Raw genomic sequence first — 19,693 nt, 5'->3', positions numbered from 1 at the left:
GTCTCATATTCTGGACACTAACATTGATTGGACTCATCATGTTTTTATTGTTATTAAAGCAAATGATTACAAAGCTAAATGGTTATATATATTGGATCAAATCTCCTTTCACTCCAAAAGAGGTTTAAATCTCAAGAGATTTGATCACCTGGGTATTTGGTAGATCCAAAGTTACTCTTTAGCCCAGTGTGGAAAAGATGTTGTAAGGTTATGTTATGTAAAATAAAAATTCTAAGTTATTATATTTTTTTTTATCAAATTTTTAACTTAATTTAGGTAAATTTGAAAAAAAAACCATGTTAAAATATAAATTCTACATTTTTATTTTTTTTATTACTTTTTGTTGAGTGGTTAAGGTAAATTTGACTTGGTCAAGTTATTGGTGGTTTTTGAGTTCTAGGTCTATGAGAACCCATGATATTCATGTGGAATACAAAAATTTTAGGTTTATGAGAACCCATGGTATTCATGTGAAATACAAGAATTATAGGTTTATGAGAACCCATGATATTCATGTGGAATACACAAATTTGATCCCTCTGGGTGCTTGGTAGATCCATGTTAAGATGAATCTAGGCTATGATAGACTTAAATCCAAAAAATTTGATATATATAAACTCTTAATTTAATTGTAAATAAAATTAAAATTTGGAAATAATTATGAATAAACTCTATGTTAAAATTTTTATATTAGTTTTTAATATTATATTAATTTAAATTTATAATAAAGTATAATATTATTATATTTATCTTATTTTATTATAGATATTATTTACTTGTAAATAAGTTTTTTTACAATATTAATACCATTTACCCAAAAATCATAACTAATATTAAAATTATTATTATTATTTTTTTTAATTTAAAATAAAATTCTATATATAAACTTAAATGTTTTGATATAAATAAATTCTAAGTCTGATTTTACAAAAAAAAATTATGATTTTTTTTTAATATATAATCTAAATGTATATTTAATAAAAAATATATATAAATTTAAAATTATCAATATTATTATTATTTAAATAATTATCATTTTAATTACCAAATACTATTTACATCTTGAAAGATTAGATTTGATCCTACCTCTGAATTTATCCTGACTATCACCGTTTAGATCATTCATGACGATTAAGTTTTTAATATTTAAATTTTGAGAAAAAAAAGATTAGAGTGAACACTCTGGATCTTATTTAACATTGACGATATACATTAATGCAAGATACTCTTGATAAAGTCACACTCACGAACGATAGATACATGGCATCGTGCACTCCATGGAATTTTCATGACCTTTCATTCCATCGGAGCTTTTATCTTGTATTTATCATTAAACTTGGAGGATCGCATTTTGAATTTGTTAAGCTCAGAAATGCAGACAGTCATTTGTTCAAACAAGCATTGCAGGCATGCATTTGTTCAACCACGCATTGCGCAATTTAGTGGGGCTGAATCCTTCGCTGTCCATGGCAGAAGACAAGCTGTTAATTCCAGGTACAAGTCATGGGAAACCAATTCATGCCATCAACCTCATGATCTAAATTCAAGATGCAGGTTTTGTAAAGGTTGCAAGTAACTGAGATAGGCTGTTCTAGTTGTAACACAGTTACTCTTAAACTATCATCCGTATTTAAGTTTTCTATAACCATTTCCTTTTATACAATCTTTGGAAAAAAACTGATCGATATTAATAGCAGCTCTGTGCACCTTCAGAGACCAATTCCTTTTTAGATAAGATTTAATCAGGAGTTTACTGTTTCGAATTTACAATGACATTCTGGGTTGGTGTCCTATTATACGGTCTGTTTATCATCAAGGTAAATTATGGGAAGGGCTTGGTTTATGTGCACCAATTATTGTAACACTGCAGACCTTTTCGAATAGAATTGGGAAAATCATGCATGTATTTAAAGATTGCTATGGGCATCGATTTTCTGCTGCACAATACTTTGCTTCTGTTATTAACATTATGTTTTTGGGAAGTGCTTTATTCAAGAGGAAGAGGTTGGACACCAGTAGTGGCAGAACGGCCCTCGAGGGTCGAACCACTGGACACAAGCACTTTTGTTTGGTTAAGTTGCTGTATCAGCGGTTAATCTTCCATCATAATCATCCGGAGCTTGCACCGGAAGTTGGTAGGGATTGAACCTTAGTGGGTATTCATGCCTTGGAAGTTGGTAGGAATTGAACCTTAGTGGGTAGTTTGAGATGGGGCAATCTTCATCTCTGGACCACGACTCTATCTGCAGACTTCGACTTCGCGCTGTTATTGTGCCAAGTGGCCTACTGACCACTCATTTATGACAATAGGTTCTTATGTCTCCCTTAAAGAATGCATACCAGATTCATAACTAAATCAAGTTAGTCGAATCGTTGCTTTAAATGTTTTTTTGAAACTTATCAACATTAACAGCAACTCTGTGCACCTTCAAAATTACTATGCCATTCTAGGTGGGTATCCTATTATATGTTTTGTTTCTAATCGAGGTAAAGTATGAGAAGGGCTTGGTCTATGTACACCTAAAGATTGGCACACTACAGACCTTTTCTGAAGAGAATTGAGAAAATTATTGCATGTGATTGCAGATTGTTGTTGGCATTAATTTGCTGCTCCACAATACTTTGCTACTGTTATTATCATTATGTTTTTGAAAGTGCTTTCTACAAGACGAAGAGGCTGGGCACCAGAAGTGGCAAAAAGGCCCTTGAGGGTGGAACCACTGGACATAATCACTTTTGTTTGGTTAAGTTGCTGTGTCAGGGGTTAATCTTCCACCAGAATCATCCGGGGCTTGCACCTGACCCCTTATCCATGCCTTGGAAGTTGGGAGGGATTGAACCATAGTGGGTAGTTTGACATGGGCAATTTTCATTGTCGGACCATGACCCTATGAGCAGACTTTGCTCCTGTTATTTTAACCAGTGGCCTACTGACAACTCATTTATGACAATAGTTTCTTATGCCTTAAAGAATGCACCCGGATTCCTAGCTAAATCAAGGTGATTGAATGGTTGTTTGCGTTTATTCCATGATGCCATATAAAATCCCTCCAGCCTTTCCCCGTAACGCACGTCTTTTACATTTTCCTATGATCTGTTCTAACATCTTCTTTGCGGTGCAGTGATACCCCAACTATTAGTTCAATTTAGTGAATTGACACCCCTAACTGTTTAGTTCATAATGGGTCGTATGAGGTCGATATCATCTTCAGAATGATCCCCTATTCCACAGGTTGATTGTGAATATTTTCCTTTGATGTCTTCAAAACAAAGAATATACAAAGGAGAAGCTTTCTGAGCACATCTTTTCCACGGTCTACACAGCTCACCATGAATTGAGCTGGTAGAATGGCTTCTTCGTAGTTGCAGATAACAGTCATTAGCATGATTGTTTCTTTACAAAAATATAATCATACATGGTAAAAATTATGGGGCCCCAGTCATACCTGTAGATCATTATAGTACAAAATCAGAGTCAGTAGACCTCTCTGCCCACTTATATGTCTAAACATTGCTAATAACTATCCAGAATATTCCCAATATTTCCTCGATTCTCAAGAATCCTGAAAAAGAGGGAAAATAACACAAACAAAATACCTACCAATATCGCAGATCTGCTGGGTTGGCAGCAGAGTAAAAATTCCTTTTCGTGAGAGGTCCAGGATCTTGACTGGCTGGTGTTAGAGAACAAATGTATGCATAGGTTACTCATGGCTGGTTACTGCTTAGTGCTTGGCTTATCTGACTCTTCTCCAAGGGGATGTCTCCTTCTTTCAGATATGTCTGCAAGCACCACAAGTATTGGAGTCCTAGCCAATTTGATCTGTAAACCGCTGAAGCTATGACTAGAGAATTCATCACAACAGTTTTAAATTAGCAGAAAAAAATTCTAATGCTACTTGCAGTGTGTATGCCTCATCTACATAACTAGCGTTTTCCTTTAACAACATGAATTACCAGTGGTAGAAATTAAATTAAAACACACCCGGAAATGTTAGCAGCAACAAAAAATAACACAGTAGTTTTACCCTGGAGAAAATATCAATTGAGGAAAAAATCCAGCATTAAAATGCACTATTTTATTACCGGCAAAGGAAATTACAAGTCCCTAAACCAGTGTTGCGGGGGAGCGCCCCCCCGATCCCGCTCCCAATCTGCTCTCTGGGCAGGAGCAACTCGGGAGCACGCTCCCTAAAATTTTTTTCGCTCCCTGCCTTTTTGGGAGCGTTTTGCCTTTTTTGCAATTTTTTTTGTAGTAATGTTCTAAATGCAATTTTTTTTGAAAGAAACAAATAATTTTTGAGTGGGGCAGCTTAATGATCAAGTCTATGGCCCTAGTATTGATATGCTATTCATGGTAATGTTACCATGAAATGACTCAGGATGTTTGAGAGTGGTTCTGGCCTCATTGGATTTCATATGGAGAAAGTAGAATTTTAGATTTCATTCAAAATCCAACAGACTTATCTGTTTTTCAGGATTTCAGGATTGGGGGATTGCAATGTTTGAATGTTTCCATTGAATTTTGTCATGTATTAGGGTATGGAACTCGTATTTAATCAAGAGCACCAATCCCTCTATGTACCTTGATGTTAGTGACAATGGTTGTCGAACTCCTCTATCATGACCCTCCTAAAAATGTACGCATCACTCAAACAAAATCTTGACTTGACATGCTATGCTTTTTCTATCTTATGTTAATGTTTAGAGGGTGATATTAATGACAAAGATCCCTATACAAATACAGAGGTAATGACAAAGATACCTCTGGATATTAATGCTTAGAGGGTGATATTAATGACAAAGACCCTGATTTTCCAACAAGACTAAAAAATTAGACATTTCTCGTGGTGGCAAGAGGCCCAAGCATAAGAAATAGATAATAGATTTACTTCTCTTTTCTAGTTTCTTGTAGTTTTTATAACTATTGACTCTTTCATATTTTATTATGATATTTTTTTAAACAATATATGACAATTTAAGTTTGAAGTTGGCAATTATAACTCATTAGTAATGAATTATGAATATGATGCTTCATGAAAGTTGAAAGTTGTTTCATTTTATAACATTTCATTTCATGTTAGATATTATTTGTTGTAATGGTTACACTTAGCTTACAAGTACAACTTTGGTGATCAATGATGATAAATGTTATATATTGAATTTTGAAAGCTTGAAACTTTAAGATTGATGAATCATGAGACTCAATATGTTGTATGTTACTATGTTACTAACTTGTCGACGTGGTTGATGAATATCATAACTTCTAGATGATTGTTGTTATATGGTTCAATCTATGTTTTTTATATCTAATTCATTATTCTACATGTTTTTGTTGACATATATGTATCAAAATATAAAAAATATAAAAAATATATATATTATATAAAAAACGCTCCGGGATTCGCTCCCAAACCGGGATCTTCTGAAAATGTCGCTCCTGCTCCCGTTTTCACTCCCGCTCCCCACTTTCGCTCCCGCTCCCAAGTAACACTGCCCTAAACAGACTCTATTCTTGTGTGTTTAATGATCCAAATAGCTATACTACAAAGGGTTCTCAGCCATTTAAACCACTGTGCTTTTGCTTTCCTGCTGGATTGTTGACTACACAATGACAACACAAAATTCTCTTTTGTTGTATTCAGAAAACTGCGCTGATTTTACTTTGCTCAAGTTGTTCTTATGCTTTGTCTCTCTGCTCTTTTATAGAGTAGTTTGGAAGATTTGGTTTAGTCTCATCAAACTTATCAATCTTCACTAAATCAACCCATTGAGTGTTTTGTTTAATAAAGATATTAAATACTTAGTTGACTATTATAATTACGAGCTGACTTTACACTAAATATCCTTACTTCACTATCCAAGGCATAATTAATTTGTCTCTTTTAAAACAAGGTCAACTTTGATCACTCAACACTAATGTGGCTTCCACTTGGTGCTACGGTGGTTACTAACCATGGGGCACCTAGTTGGGCTACAATGTACAGTTATGGATAGAGGTGACACATCTACCCCAAATGGGCTGTAAAATGCATCGATTAGTGCATACATACATAAACACACACAGACACACACGCACAGAATTTATGGAAGCCATAACTTTCTCTTATGGACTCTGTTTTCGGACTAATATAGCTTTTTGGGAAGCTCTTGACATGTACCAATCCTTGGGGAAATCAGTGACACTGATTAATGATTCAACTTGGACAAATAACTCTAATTTATTCCACATTTTGGATTCCTGATCTTTAATCTTGCAAACTTTGTGCTACTGCTTAAATTTTTCCGGGTAAATCACAATCAAGTTAGTGTTATTCATGTTTTGGACCAAGCAATTGTGGTCTGAAAATGTCAATAACGTCAGATTTATTGTGATTTATCCAAAAGATTACACACAATGAAACCAATTGTGCAGAAGTCTTAGAAATGAAAAGGATAGTGCTTTTGCAGCCCATCAACACACAGCCAACTTCTTGGATTCTTGGCCTTCGAACCAATAAACATAGTCTCTTCTGGCACATCCACATACTAAGTCAACTTCTTGGATTAAACTTAGTCCTTTTTCTGGCCCATCCACTTTCTTCACCAATTTATTTCTTATATCCCATTGGAACCAGAATTAGCACTTGATCCATTTTGGATCACACCTCCCCATTTATGAGGCTTTTGGGTTCCACGAAAGTTCAATTATGAAGAAGGTGGAAGCACACAGCTTTGAATCTTTTCTCCAAGTTTTCTTCCACACCTTATCTTGTTCTTGTCGATGAGTTTCTTGTCCAAATTGTTTTATCCTTTCCCTTGTTTGCCTTGATGAAGTAGGTCCCACCATCTTTGACCTAGCAATGTTTGTTGTCTCTTTTGTAAAAGGGTGCATACCTATCCCATAGATAAGGGTTTCCAAACATCACATAACATGCATTGATGAGTGATGCTACGTCACATTCCACCTTCCACCTTGTCGACAAACTAGAGGGATTAGCATAGGACCTGTTATTGATCTTTTAAGCAGGGCTGTCCTGACAGCCTTGCTAGATGGACACACGCAGGGCAGGGACCCACTGTCACCTCGGCCCAAACCTCTACTATTTAGGCCCAACCCCCCCCAAACAACTAAGGGAGGAGTCCCTAAATACCCCAACAACTCTGGTTTATGTCCAGTGCCTTATATGGAGTCAATGGCTGGATGTGTTCTTGATCTATCTATTGTTCTATGTAAAAGCAATACCAAAAACAAAGTAGATTTCTAACAACAGATGTTAGTAGCCAAAACAACTCAAAGATATGACATTTGACCTATGGATTTTGGTCTACTAAATTTATCCTAATATAAAAACATAATTATTTATCAATTTTGATGTCTAGTTAAGGAGTTACAAGTGAAAATAACTTGCTGCCTTGTATGACAACCTATTAAATATGTGTAAAAATGCAGGGACAACAACATATTTTGTTTAACCAGCCAATCCACTGTGTGAAACTGAAAACACCTCTAGTGAGTTACTGTAAGTGTGGAATAGCTAGAGGGTGATTATAGAGGCTTTGGGGCCTCCTCTCTACTAAATTTAGACTGAAAATGCAATTTCTAGCTAGCTAGAAATTGTTTCTAGATTTCTAGATTATGTTTATTAACCCATAAAGTTTCTAGAAAATTATTTATTGATTTGAATAGCTGGAAAGTGAAAGATTTTTTAATTTTTTTAACAGTAATGAGAATTTTATATTGATATCAAAACTCTGCACTTAGGACACAACTTAAACATCAGGGAGAGTTTGGCCTTCATTCCAAGGCTTGAGGAGTCTAGCTCTTCTTCCTAGCTGTCAGAGTTTATGCCTATTGGCCTACATACTTGTATTACAAAGAATGGGTCTTTGGAAGTGAAAACTTTCTAAAAGAGTGACTAAATTTTGCAAAATTTACAAAACATAATCACCTACGTGGAGGCAAAACAACCAATGCATTATCTACTTTCTTACCATTTGCCATGGAGGGTGCATTCTTCATCAGAGTAAGTCTGTTGTCCAGAATTTCTTCGTTTGCTAGAGAGCACCTTTGGATAAATATAGAGTTGAGAAATTCCCACAATTGTTGCCGCAGGATGCTAAGCTCATCATCACTTCACTGCACATGATCCATTTGTTCTTCTTGCTTGTCCACTATCTCTGTGACTATAGAAATTCGCTGATTGTATTTGTCTTTTAATGCTTGGATATCCTCTTGAATTTCTGTCAGCATGAGCACAATTCTTTCCATGTTAACTCAGCTTAAGGGCTCCACCCTTTCCATATTCTTGTCTTTTAATAGAGGTTGCCTTCCCTGTGCTCTTATGCGTCCCTTGTCTGTCCAAAATTGCCATGCATTTTGACCCCTATACTTCTTAACATAGATTGCTCGGTTTAGTGAAGCGCCTCCCTCACCCAAGAGGCCAAGGGATGGAATAGGGCCACAATTACACTCCTTTGTTAAGATACCCAATCCTTCGGACAGTGAATTTCACCACACCAAGTCTCACCAGGTCAAGGAAATTCTCAACAAAAGAGGGAACAAAATGTCCCATGCTTGCCAAGTCAGTGCTTAAAAGAGGTAACTTGAGGTGAATGTTATCAATACTGTCAAATGGGCCTTTGAAGCATGCACATAGACTTTTGAACATTCCTATAGAACCACTGAGAACAAACTCATGTTGATTTTTGTAGCTTGGGAGGTACTCCAAGCCTCAAGGATCGAGGGTTTGGAGGAAGGAGCTCCACAAGTGGCCTTGTGGGCTTGAAACCCAAGCTTGGGGTTTTGCACCCATCGATGTTGGGGACAAAACCATGGAGAGATTTTGACATGTGATGGATGAGGATGATAGTGCACGTCGAGACGAATCTGACGCATCGAATATCATCCGATTCTAAGTTGTGGTTGAAGAGAAATGAATTTTTGAATGTATTATGTGGGTGAATTTATCTCAAGTTCAAGTCGACCTTAGTACGAGGAGCACTTCTTGTAGGGAAGATTGCTGATCATGGACTTCCGTTGATTTGCCATGGATGGTTGAGACAACTCGAGGATTGCTTTGGCATGGACGAGATCAGGTTGATCGAGATGGCTTCATGTGATGGACTACAGGTTAGCAGGTTAGAGTCTTCATTGGATCATGATGTTGCATATCCGAGATTGGAGGGATTTGCACGACTAGTATTTGATCTAGGAGGATGAATGCTTGCAGAATTGAGCCAATAGAGATCGTGTATGCTTAGAGGGAGTCTAGCCTCAGAGGGAGTAGCCCTATGGAGGTTTTGGGATCTTCAGGATTCAGATGTGATGAGGCAGAGGCACTACCAAGATTGCAGGGTTCATTCTATAGAGTATGCTGTAGTGATGGATGCCAGATGGGCTAGTGTTGCCAGATGATGATGGTTACTTCCTAGTCTTGGAATTACCTCCCTCGCTAAGCGGGAGTATTGATTTTTGTGGCTTGGGAGGTAATCCAAGCCTTCAGGATCGAGGGTTTGGAGGAAGGAGCTCCACAAGTGGCCTTGTGGGCTTGAAATCCAAGCTTGGGGTTTTGCACCCATTGATGTTGGGGACAAAACCATGGAGAGATTTCGACATGTGATGGATGAGGATGATAGTGCATGTCAAGACGAATCCGACGCATCAAAAATCATCCGATTCCGAGTTGTGGTTGAAGAGAAATGAATTTTTGAATGTATTATGTGGGTGAATTTGTCTCAAGTTCAAGTCGACCTTAGTACAAGGAGCACTTCTTGATAGGTTGGACGTCACCCTAGAGAAGGCTATATAAAGGAGTGAGGAGAGGCCTCATTCCTCACATCCTAAGTGCATCAACATCAAAGAAATAGCTCTGAATTGGACAATGAGTTAGGGCAGCAAGGATGCAGGGACAAGAGCACAAGTTGTGAAGGATATCTCTGTAATTTGGTGTGAGTTACCTTGTGAAGGATGCCACAAGCCTGAGGAAGCTTGGGAGACCTGTTTGATGTGCCTTGTCACCAGTTCTAGGTGCGTTCTTCTTGCAGATTGGAGCCGTTGTCACAGAGGTGAGTTAGAGTTGTTTTGTGCATGTTTTTGTTGGGTATTTGTCTCTGTTTAGGGCCGTAGAGAAGTGTTGTAGGTACAACACTGTTGGAGGACTTGTAGAAGGGCTGAGAGGGCTAGTCAAGCCCCTCTCTCCTAGCCGCAGTCATTAAGGATAGGCCGCAACCCAAAACAGAGGTATTTTCCTGTCTAAATAGGCTGAGATCCTTGCTGTAGCTACCTATGGAGTTGTAGGAGTTCTGAGGAGGAGCCTTGAGGCTTGCAACAACGTATGGAGAAGGGTAGAAGGCAGCAAAGAAGGGAAACCTATTGGGACAGGGAAGTACAATGATTTGGAGTAGAATTAGGGTTGTTGTGATGCCCTAACTAGAGCTCAGAGAATGCACAGAAATCGAGGTCAAGGAGGCAACAACAGTGAGTTGTAGATGTCACCTTGTTGATGATTGGATGCTATGTGGATGGGTGTCCTAGGAGAGGACATATTGAGAAGTCTGTTGGCAGCCAAGAGTAGGGTTTCCTAGATGGTTGGATGCCCTAACTAGGAGCAGATGCTACAACAACATTGGTCACTCGTGGTCTATTGGAGGGCAGCGTGAGAGGGGACCAAGTGTGAACGTGGATTGGGCGTTTATGGTTTGGTGGAGGACAACGTGATAGTGCCCAAGTTGGAGCCTGATGTGCACCATCTTCATATACTTAGGTGGTTGCTAGAGTAGCAAAAGTTGAGCTCAAGGTTTGATTAGCCAGAGGAGCAGTTGAGCAGCCCTAGACTTGTGTGTGGAGAAGGACTTTTACAACAGATGATGGGAAATCCTCCTCGCCCGTGTTCATTATGGGAGGTGGACATCTTGTGATAGGTGATAGCGCTTTGTGCCCTATGTTGGTTTTCATCGGAGCAGCGTAGGAAGACCATAGTTGGTTGAAGTCCCCGAGTAGCTCAGGAGCAGCAGTGGGCAGATTGAGAGTTGTTCACAAAGAGTTGTGAACAACTTGACAGGAGTCTCGATGTGTTGTGCCCTTGATGGACTAAGGCACAACTAGTGAGTAGATTAACAGCTGAGGTCCAGTGGTCAGATGGACTTGGAGCATTGATAAAGGCAAGAGCTGCAGATTGGGAGCCGAAGGACCAGGCAGGTACAGGGTACGACCAAGGCAGCTGTGAGGAGCTCTACATTAGTTAGACAGTCAGAGTATCTTGTTGAGGGTAGATTGGTTGTCGATGGACTGACACCAAGCCCCAGTTTTGTATCTTGTATCAGTGGATATATGAGGGCCATTATCCCTGGTACGGGAGCCCTAGACTATTGTATTATATGTTGATTAATATAACGAAATTGGGTTGAAAATTGTAAAAAGCTGTTCATATTTTGTGCACTAGTAGATTTACTGTTGTTTATATTTCGCTATGTAAAGTAGTATCGTTTTGATTCTTGGTTTGCTAGTGTCAGAGATTTAAGATTCTATCCCAGACACCAAGGTCATGGAAATTCAACAACTCATAGAACTAAGGTAAGGCTGGCTTAGAGAAGACTGGAGCCAAGAGTGCACATAGTAGGCTGGAGACACTCATGACCAATACACTCATAACAAATTGGAAGCACGTGAAACCTGTTTAAATTTCTAAGTCTATCCGTTAGAAATTTTATTTGTATTCTTCTGGTTTATTTCTCCTACTTGTTAATTACAAACAAGTTATTTAAACATATAAACATCGAAATAAACACAATACAGTCTCAACCATCTACAGATCAACAACTAAAGGAAATAGCAAACACACAAGTGACATTGTTATTTTTGGACAACTCGTCCCCTAAAAAATCCAATGCAGGAAAATCGGTGCAACAATTCTGAGGGTTGTATTATTATGCAGTGTATCCTTGAGTACAACTGGGTGCCAAACTGGCTCACCCGACAGAGAAAAAATAACCGACAGTAATACTTCTCTATTCGGAAGCAGGTATTCAGAAAACCTGCCCCACAAAACCCTCTCCAACAACACTGAAGCAATGTGTTAGCCATCTTGGCCTCTGCGTCAGCCTCAGAACCCTTTGCGTTAGCCCTCTGAGGCACTGCGCAGCCTCTGGGACCCTCTGCGTCACTCCTGTTGCCCTCTGCATGGATGACGCAGGCCCTCTGGCCTCTGCACTGTCTCTACTGGGCTCTGCCTAGCTTGCTCTGGCTTCTGCGTCTACTTCTCTGCCTCTGCGCTGGTCTCTCGACACTATCTCTGCCTCTTTGTCCAGTATTCACTCCCCCTCGCTGCTGATCATTGATTCGACTTTAAATTGAATGACTGATCACTCTGGTGTATTCTCCAACTGACCCTCAAGCCTCCTCTTATATTTTTCCTGTTGGTCCTTCAACGGCTGAGATTACATCTCTAATCAACGGCTAAGATTAGATTTGCCTTGATCCATGTCTTTTGGAACCTTCTAACCCAGTTTTATATTAATACCCATTAATATTTTATTTTCCTAAGTTTAGACTTAGGAACTCCATAAAAAATATTAATTATTTTAATATCTCCCAAACCAGTTAGAATCTGCCCAAACCATTTCTGGGTCTTGGAGATCTCATGTTCTTTAGCCTCTCCAGCAATTTTCATGGCTAGAGCACATTCGATGCTACCCCAAATTAACACTCCCTCTTTGCAATGACTGTGCGCTAGTAATACTCCTCACTAAGCATTACTCTGATTATATGGCACCGGTACCTGTGCTGATGCTAGGACTCCCCGCCCAACATCTTCTACACTGCTACATCCTGTACTGCTGCCCATGGCCCTGCCACTGCCACTGCTGCATTCGTACGACAGCTCCCTCTGCATCCGTGCTGCTGCTGGTCCTTTGAACTTTCTCCCAACACTGCAACACCCTCTCATCATGTTGCATCATGCTACCGCTAATTGCTACTGCACTGCAACTCAGTTACTGAGAAGTAAGTAACTGATCCACCCAACTACTGACATCCCTGTCAGGCTAGAAACACTCCCGATGTTGAAGCTCTCTCTGCCGCTAACAAGTGCTCCCTCTACTGCCTCTCCGCTGTTGCAACAACTCCCTACATCTCGCATCGTTGCAAACCTCTCTGTGCCATCCTACACTGTCGCAACACTTTCCGTGCCTCTCGCATTGTTGTAGCCTGTTAGCCTTGCGCTGCCCAGGGACTCCTGCACTGTAGCACTCTTTGCTGCTTCATCCGCATTCGTCTCTACCGCCATCCACCAGTCTGACTACTCTCTCTTCGGGGCTCCCATAGCAAGGTATAATACAAGAGGATGGGTACCTCTAGGATCCTGCCCCTCATCGCCTGTAGTCCTCCTGACTACAGCTTGATGTCTCCCCACCTCTTCTCTAGAGGTACATGAGCACTCATGGCACAATCGTCATCCTCTTCTACCTCCTTTTCCACCTTCGCTGGCGCTGCCTTAGAGTCCGACGCCTCTCCCTTGTTCTTCTTCCTCGGACACTGGTTCGCATAATGACCTAGTTCCCCATATTTGAAGCACTTAACCTTGGAGAGGTCCTTTTTATTCCTCTTCTCCTACTTTCTCGCAGATGTCGCAGCTGCATCCTCTTCCTCTTCCTTCTTGATCTGGACTCCTTTGCTACTACTCGTCTTGGACAATCGTCTGATCTCTTCTTGGCGAAGAGCCGCCCACAATTCTTCCCAATCTGGAAGATTCGCCCTGCCCAGTATGCTCTGGACAAATGTCTCCCACTCCTCGGAGACTGTGTTTAGTGCGGTCCTCACCATCAACTCCTGATCCAGCGTGGCCCCTATGGAAGTCAGTTGGTCCCGGATCTCCTTCAACCGACCGAGGAAGTGATCTATCTGCTCCCCCTTCTGCATCTGGTATGACCGCAGCTGATTCTCAAGTAACATCTTCCTCTGCACGAAAGTATGCTGGTACAATGTCTTCAAGGCATCCCGCATTTCCTTTGCCATATCCTTCTCGACAATATGTTGGACCACATGATCCTTGACCCCATTGCCTCCTCATACTTTTCATTATCAATCGGGTCAATTGGGATAGACACTGTTCTCAAGGCGAAGGCCTTGATGCGATGTCTATCTAGAATGGATAGGATCCTGGCCTTCCAGACCACAAAGTTGGACACCTCGTCCAGCCTGTCCTGATCCCTCAGCCCATTCATGGCCATCTCTCTGCTCTTCTTGTCGACTCCTCCGAGTCTCTCTACTTCCCGCCTAAAAGTTCTCTGCTAGACTCCCTCTGAGTCACGATTTCCCTTCTGGAAATCCTCTTGCCAATCATCAAGTCGCACCTCTCCGATCTTTTGTGCACCTGCAACACTGATTCAGATTCCTTGGCTAGAAATCCGCCTCGGTAGCGACTCCCTCTACCTTGGTTTTGCCCTGTTAGGTACTGTTCTGCCCACAGTACCCCACCAACTTCACTCCCACAAACTGCCCACAGCTTCCTATGCCCTAGCAACTGAAGGACTGAGCCTCTAGGCTTTGCGCAATCTCGACACTGGAAAAAATGCTCCCTCAGCCAACTGCGTCAACCCTCCTGGTCTCTGCATGAGCCTTTTTTTGCCCTCCTCAGCCTCTACGCTGGCCTCTCTCTGGCCCGGACTGATGACGTAGTCCCTCTGCGTCAACACTTCTTCTATCACTTTTTTCAAGTAACAACTTCTGTCACTCGGGACAACTGTTTTCTGCTGCAAATGCTTTGCTTCAGCTAATGCCTTCATCTCTCCTGTGATCTGCAACCTGCCTGTGATACCATGTTTAAATTTCTAAGTCTATCCGTTAGAAATTTTATCTGTATTCTTTTGGTTTATTTCTCCTACTTGTTAATTACAAACAAGTTATTTAAACATATAAACATCGAAACAAACACAATACAGTCTCAACCATCTACAAATCAACAACTGAAGGAAATAGCAAACGCACAAGTGACAACGTTATTTTTGGACAACTTTTCCCTGGAAAAACCCAATGCGGGAAAATCGGTGCAACAATTCTGAGGGTTATATTATTATGCAGTATATTCTTGAGTACAACTGGGTGCCAAACTAGCTCACCCGACAAAGAAAAAATAATCGACAATAATACCTCTCTATTCGGAAGCAGGTATTCATAAAACCTGCCCCACGAAACCATCTCCAGCAACATTGAAGCACTGCGTCAGCCCTCCTGGCCTCTATGTCAGCCTCAGAACCCTTTGCGTCAGCCCTCTGAGGCACTGCGCAGCCTCTGGGACCCTCTACGTCACTCCTGCTGCCCTCTGTGTGGATGACGCAGGCCCTTTGGCCTCTGCGCTGTCTCTGTTGGGCTCTGCGTGGCCTGCTCTGGCTTCTGCATTTGCCTCTCTGCCTCTGCGCTGGTCTCTCGGCACTATCTCTACCTCTCTGTCCAGTACTCATTGCCCCTCGTTGCTGATCACTGATTCGACTTTACTTAGAAACCCTGCTTTAGTAAGTCGAATCACTGATCACTCTGGTGTATTCTCCAACTGACCCTCAAGCCTCCTCTTATACTTTTCCTGTTGGTCCTTCAATGACCGAGATTACATCTCTAATCAATGGCTAAGATTAGATTTGCCTTGATCAATGTCTTTTGGAACCTTCTAACCCAATTTTATATTAATACCCATTAATATTTTATTTTTTTCTAAGTTTAGACTTAGGAACTCCATTAAAAATATTAATTATTTTAATATCTCCCAAACCGGTTAGAATTTGCCCAAGCCATTGCTGGGTTTTGGAGATCTCATGTGCTTTAGCCTCTCCACCAATTTTCATGGCTAGAGCACATCCGATGCTACCCAAATCAACAAAACCTCTTTTATCTAGGCCCGATTTGCCATTCTCTCACCAAATTGAAATTTGATTGCGCTAAGATATTGTTTTATTTGCCATTAAGAGTGCTCTTAACATTGATTATTCTTTGAACCCAACTCACCTCGTCTTGCATAAGAGAACACTTAGAACAATCAAGCTCATGCATAATGGGTTGATCCATAGACAAGTGGGAAATTCTTCTTAAACTGCCAACTATGCCAGTCTTGCAACACTTAGATCTGTTTTGATTTCCAATCCAAAAGGCCCTTGCCAGGATCAAATTGCCTCTTGGGGATGGTGATTCTCCTAGTTAGGGATGTGTTAAGGTTCTTTGCTGCGAGTGAATTGGCGAATCTTTGCCGGAAAAATTATCCTTTTCCCAAAAATCCCACACACGTGGTTGCCTTATAGGGGAATTAAACTCCAGATTCATGACTTTGGCTCTGAAGTGACTCCCACCTTTCATGAGGTACATGTTGGAGTTATTGCACACAACAATGCAGACTCACCACTCTGTATTTTTCGCTGCCATTCCAATTCCTGCATGTTTTAATGCTTGAGGGAGGCCCACATATGGAGTGCCCCCTCCTATTCCTTATTAGTGGACTTTTTGCAACCATTAATCCTTCTAGGGGGGTTCTATTCACCATTAAGACCCCCATCTCTAGTCTGGCTTCGTCATTTACCATTTTATCAACTTCACTGTTGTTTTCTCTGAGCACATGGAAGAACGTCATCGAGGAAAGAATTATTTAGTAGTCTTGGCTCGTTTAATTATGTTTTTTAGTTTCCAATCTTTTGGCAAGGCATTGTTGAACTTATAGTCCACTCTTAGCTATGAATCTCCTATCACTTGAAGGACTTCTATCTGGGAAGATCTAGCTAGCATAATGCCTTGTAACATGCCATATGCCTTTGTATGGTTGTTGGCCATTTGGCCTAGCTCCCATGAATATTCTATTCCTTTTGTTCATTGGGGTTGAATAACACCCCTCCCACTCTTGCCACCCTTGGGTTCCTCTTCGATGCCTCATCGAATTTTAAAATGTAGGATGGTTGAGCTTTCTTCCACTCCAGATAATCATCCCTGCCCATTCTTAACTTCCAAGGTTCATCTTTCATCTATTTCCTTCCTTGTTGAGTTGTGTTGTTGACAAGTTTGTGAGAATGATTGCATAATCCACACTTCCTCTTGTGCATCTAATCCCTGATCTAACAAAGAAGTGTAACTGCCCTTCTTCTAAAATTCCATACAGAGAGACATTGCTCACATGGCTACTGATTGGTGGGGAGTTTTGTTTTTTGAAAGTATCGTTATTCCTCAAAATCCACACTTTCCATCATAAATACTTTTGGATGGCAAGCCATAGGTTTTTGAAGGATTTTTTCTTGGTCAGATTACCTGTGTAACAATGTTTCCATGAGGAGAAAAGACATGTTACTTGATCGGGCCATGAGATCTAACTATAGAGGGAGCCTAACATTGCAATCCAGACTTCATGCGTGAAGGAGCAACCCGAGAATAAATGTTGGGTTGTTTCTTCATCCTTGAAATAGAGTGGGCACTGTGAAGGCCCATATATTCCACGTTTTCTCAAATTTTCTACTGTTAGCAGTTTGCCGTGCAATCGGGCATCCATACATTTGCCCATATTCGATTCTTTTAAGGTTGACGCAGTGGGAAAAGAAGGGAGGAGTAACCTTCCTTTGCTAAGCTTACAACACCTTTCCACCCTCTTGAATCTTCGCCCTCCCTATTTCCTGGAGCACATCATGCTAACAACTGTTTTATCTTCAATGCTTGACCTTCCAGATGCTGGGGGATGGAGTCAAAGTCCCATCCTTTCTAGTTCCTTGCTGGATCTTGTTGCCTCAAAATCTAGTAGGTCTTGTAAGGGTTAAACCTAGAAGGCAAAAACTAGACTAAGGGGCAACAATGAGGTGTGACCCACTGTCACCACAACCACTACCTCCTACTCTTTTGTGGATTTTCACCACTATGGAGGCTTCCCTTTAGTAAGATCACCTAAAGATGTGTCAAGTTCAATGATCAAGGTGACAAGAAAGATTTATAGAGGACAACTATTTCTAAGGATAAGGCTCAACAAGTGCAAAAGGGAATTCACTGTGCACACCCTCTAATATGGCCTATTTATGGCACAAATGTTCTAGGGCTTGAGAGATAGCAAGCCAAATGGATTATCCTAGAGTCAACATGCCAAGAAAAGGATTCCAAGCAATGAATACTAGTAGCCAAAGGCATAAGAAACCTTCAAAAAGCTCCCAAGTTGAAGCCTAGGGAAAATTGGGGTTTCCTAGGGCAAGAGAATTCATCTTTTCAATTAATGGATTGGCCACTAAAAGGAGTTGATTTTGAGGCAAGGGGGGTGGTAGATTTTTTTTTTTGGGCAGACCCAAGGATGTTGGGTGGACCCACCGATGGATTTGCGCATGGTTTTACGCATGATGGTTTTGCCTATGGTATTTTGTATCTGGTCAATAGAACTATGGATATGTTCGAACCCAGGGCTAATGGATTAGGGGTTTATGAATACTTCGACATGTATATAATGTATTGTAACATTGAAAGGAATCTAATGAAAAATCAATTTGGTTTTCTCGGTTTTGGGTTCTAGGAGAAAAATCTGTGTATATTTTTAGTTTTAACTTCTCGCCATTGTATATATATATATATTTATATTTCATTTGTGGGTAATTTTTGTACAAGGTTAAAACATTCATTTTGTATTAGAGCAGTTTTGCTTCAAAGGGATGCCTTTGTGGCTGAGGGGTTTTTCCTGGGCCTATGGTAGACCTTGTTACATTGGGAGATCCATGAGATCGATTCTTGTAGTGAAAGGAGATGGTGAATAATGGAAAGATAGAGATCGAAAAATTCAATGGATAGAGTTTTGAGCTGTGGAAGCTCAAGATGGAGGATTTGTTGGTGGATAAAGATTATTGAATCGCGGTTGATCCAGGCAATGTTGCACGAAGCGGGGACGTTTTTGGAAGCGGGGACGCGGAAGCGTCATTTTCCAAAAATCTAGGAAGCGAAGCGTCTGCTATATGTATGTATATATATATATATATATTTATATTTTTTTGCATTTATACTCAAAACAAACATCCCAAATACCAAATTAGTTGTAGAAGACATGAAAACATGCATATTTTTGCATAAATCAAGATGGATATAGCATCCATTGTACATTAATGATTAATTATTTGAGCATCAACCATCTAGAATCTAGATTCTTCTCCTCTTGTCTAGCCTTTGCCTCTACCTCGATTGTCTAGGGATATTAGTCAACATTGCCCAATTTTGATCAAACTACCTAATCCAAGACTTAAAATATGGTAGAAAAAGCTTGACATGCTTGATCAATGATTTTGACTTGATTAAAAGGTAATTTTTTGCTAAGGGCGTGACAAAGGAGTTCAACAATTAACACCACCAACACTAGGGTACATATAGGGCTTGGTGCTCTTTATTAAATGCTAATCGCATACCTTCATACTTGATATAATTTAATGAAATGCCACAATCCCATTGATCTTGAATTCTTGAAAACTGTTAAGTCTGCTGAATTTTGAATAGGATATGAAATTCTATTTTCTCCATATGAAGTCCAATGAGGCTGGAACTACTCTCAAACATTCTGAGTCATTTCATGGTAATGTTAAAAATTTAAGTAAAATGATGAAAATGAAAAATAAAGGAGAATATCACTTTTACTTTAAGAATTTAACACTACCATGAGGGAACATCTGCTATATTTATATTTTTTTTGCTATCTATATATATATTTTTATATTTTTTTATAATTCTTTTCAG

The 19,693-nt window shown here is 40.1% G+C and overlaps 1 protein-coding gene across 7 annotated transcripts in view; it reads left to right on the top strand.

Moving 5' to 3' along the window:
- The first annotated feature begins 1,222 nt into the window (after positions 1-1,222).
- MDA1 (Mitochondrial transcription termination factor family protein) overlaps positions 1,223-19,693 on the top strand; it is a 147,180-nt gene continuing 128,709 nt past the window's right edge. For 3 of the 7 annotated variants that reach the window (XM_089384241.1, XM_089384240.1, XM_089384237.1), the window contains exon 1: positions 1,225-1,494. Coding sequence is in view for 5 of the 7 variants with exons in the window: in XM_089384237.1 (XP_089240363.1) it covers positions 1,289-1,494 (206 nt within the window). In the remaining 2 variants the exon portion in view is untranslated. Of the gene's footprint in view, positions 1,573-19,693 lie in introns of all 7 variants that reach the window. The other 4 variants (XM_089384236.1, XM_089384235.1, XM_089384239.1 and 1 more) reach the window with 2 other exon arrangements.

The sequence above is a fragment of the Pinus tabuliformis genome, chromosome Q (genome assembly GCF_031772625.1).
Source record: "Pinus tabuliformis cultivar Carrire ecotype Pingquan chromosome Q, CPIR1, whole genome shotgun sequence".
NCBI classification, from domain to species: domain Eukaryota; kingdom Viridiplantae; phylum Streptophyta; class Pinopsida; order Pinales; family Pinaceae; genus Pinus; species Pinus tabuliformis.
This window is presented reverse-complemented; position numbering and strand designations above follow the sequence as displayed.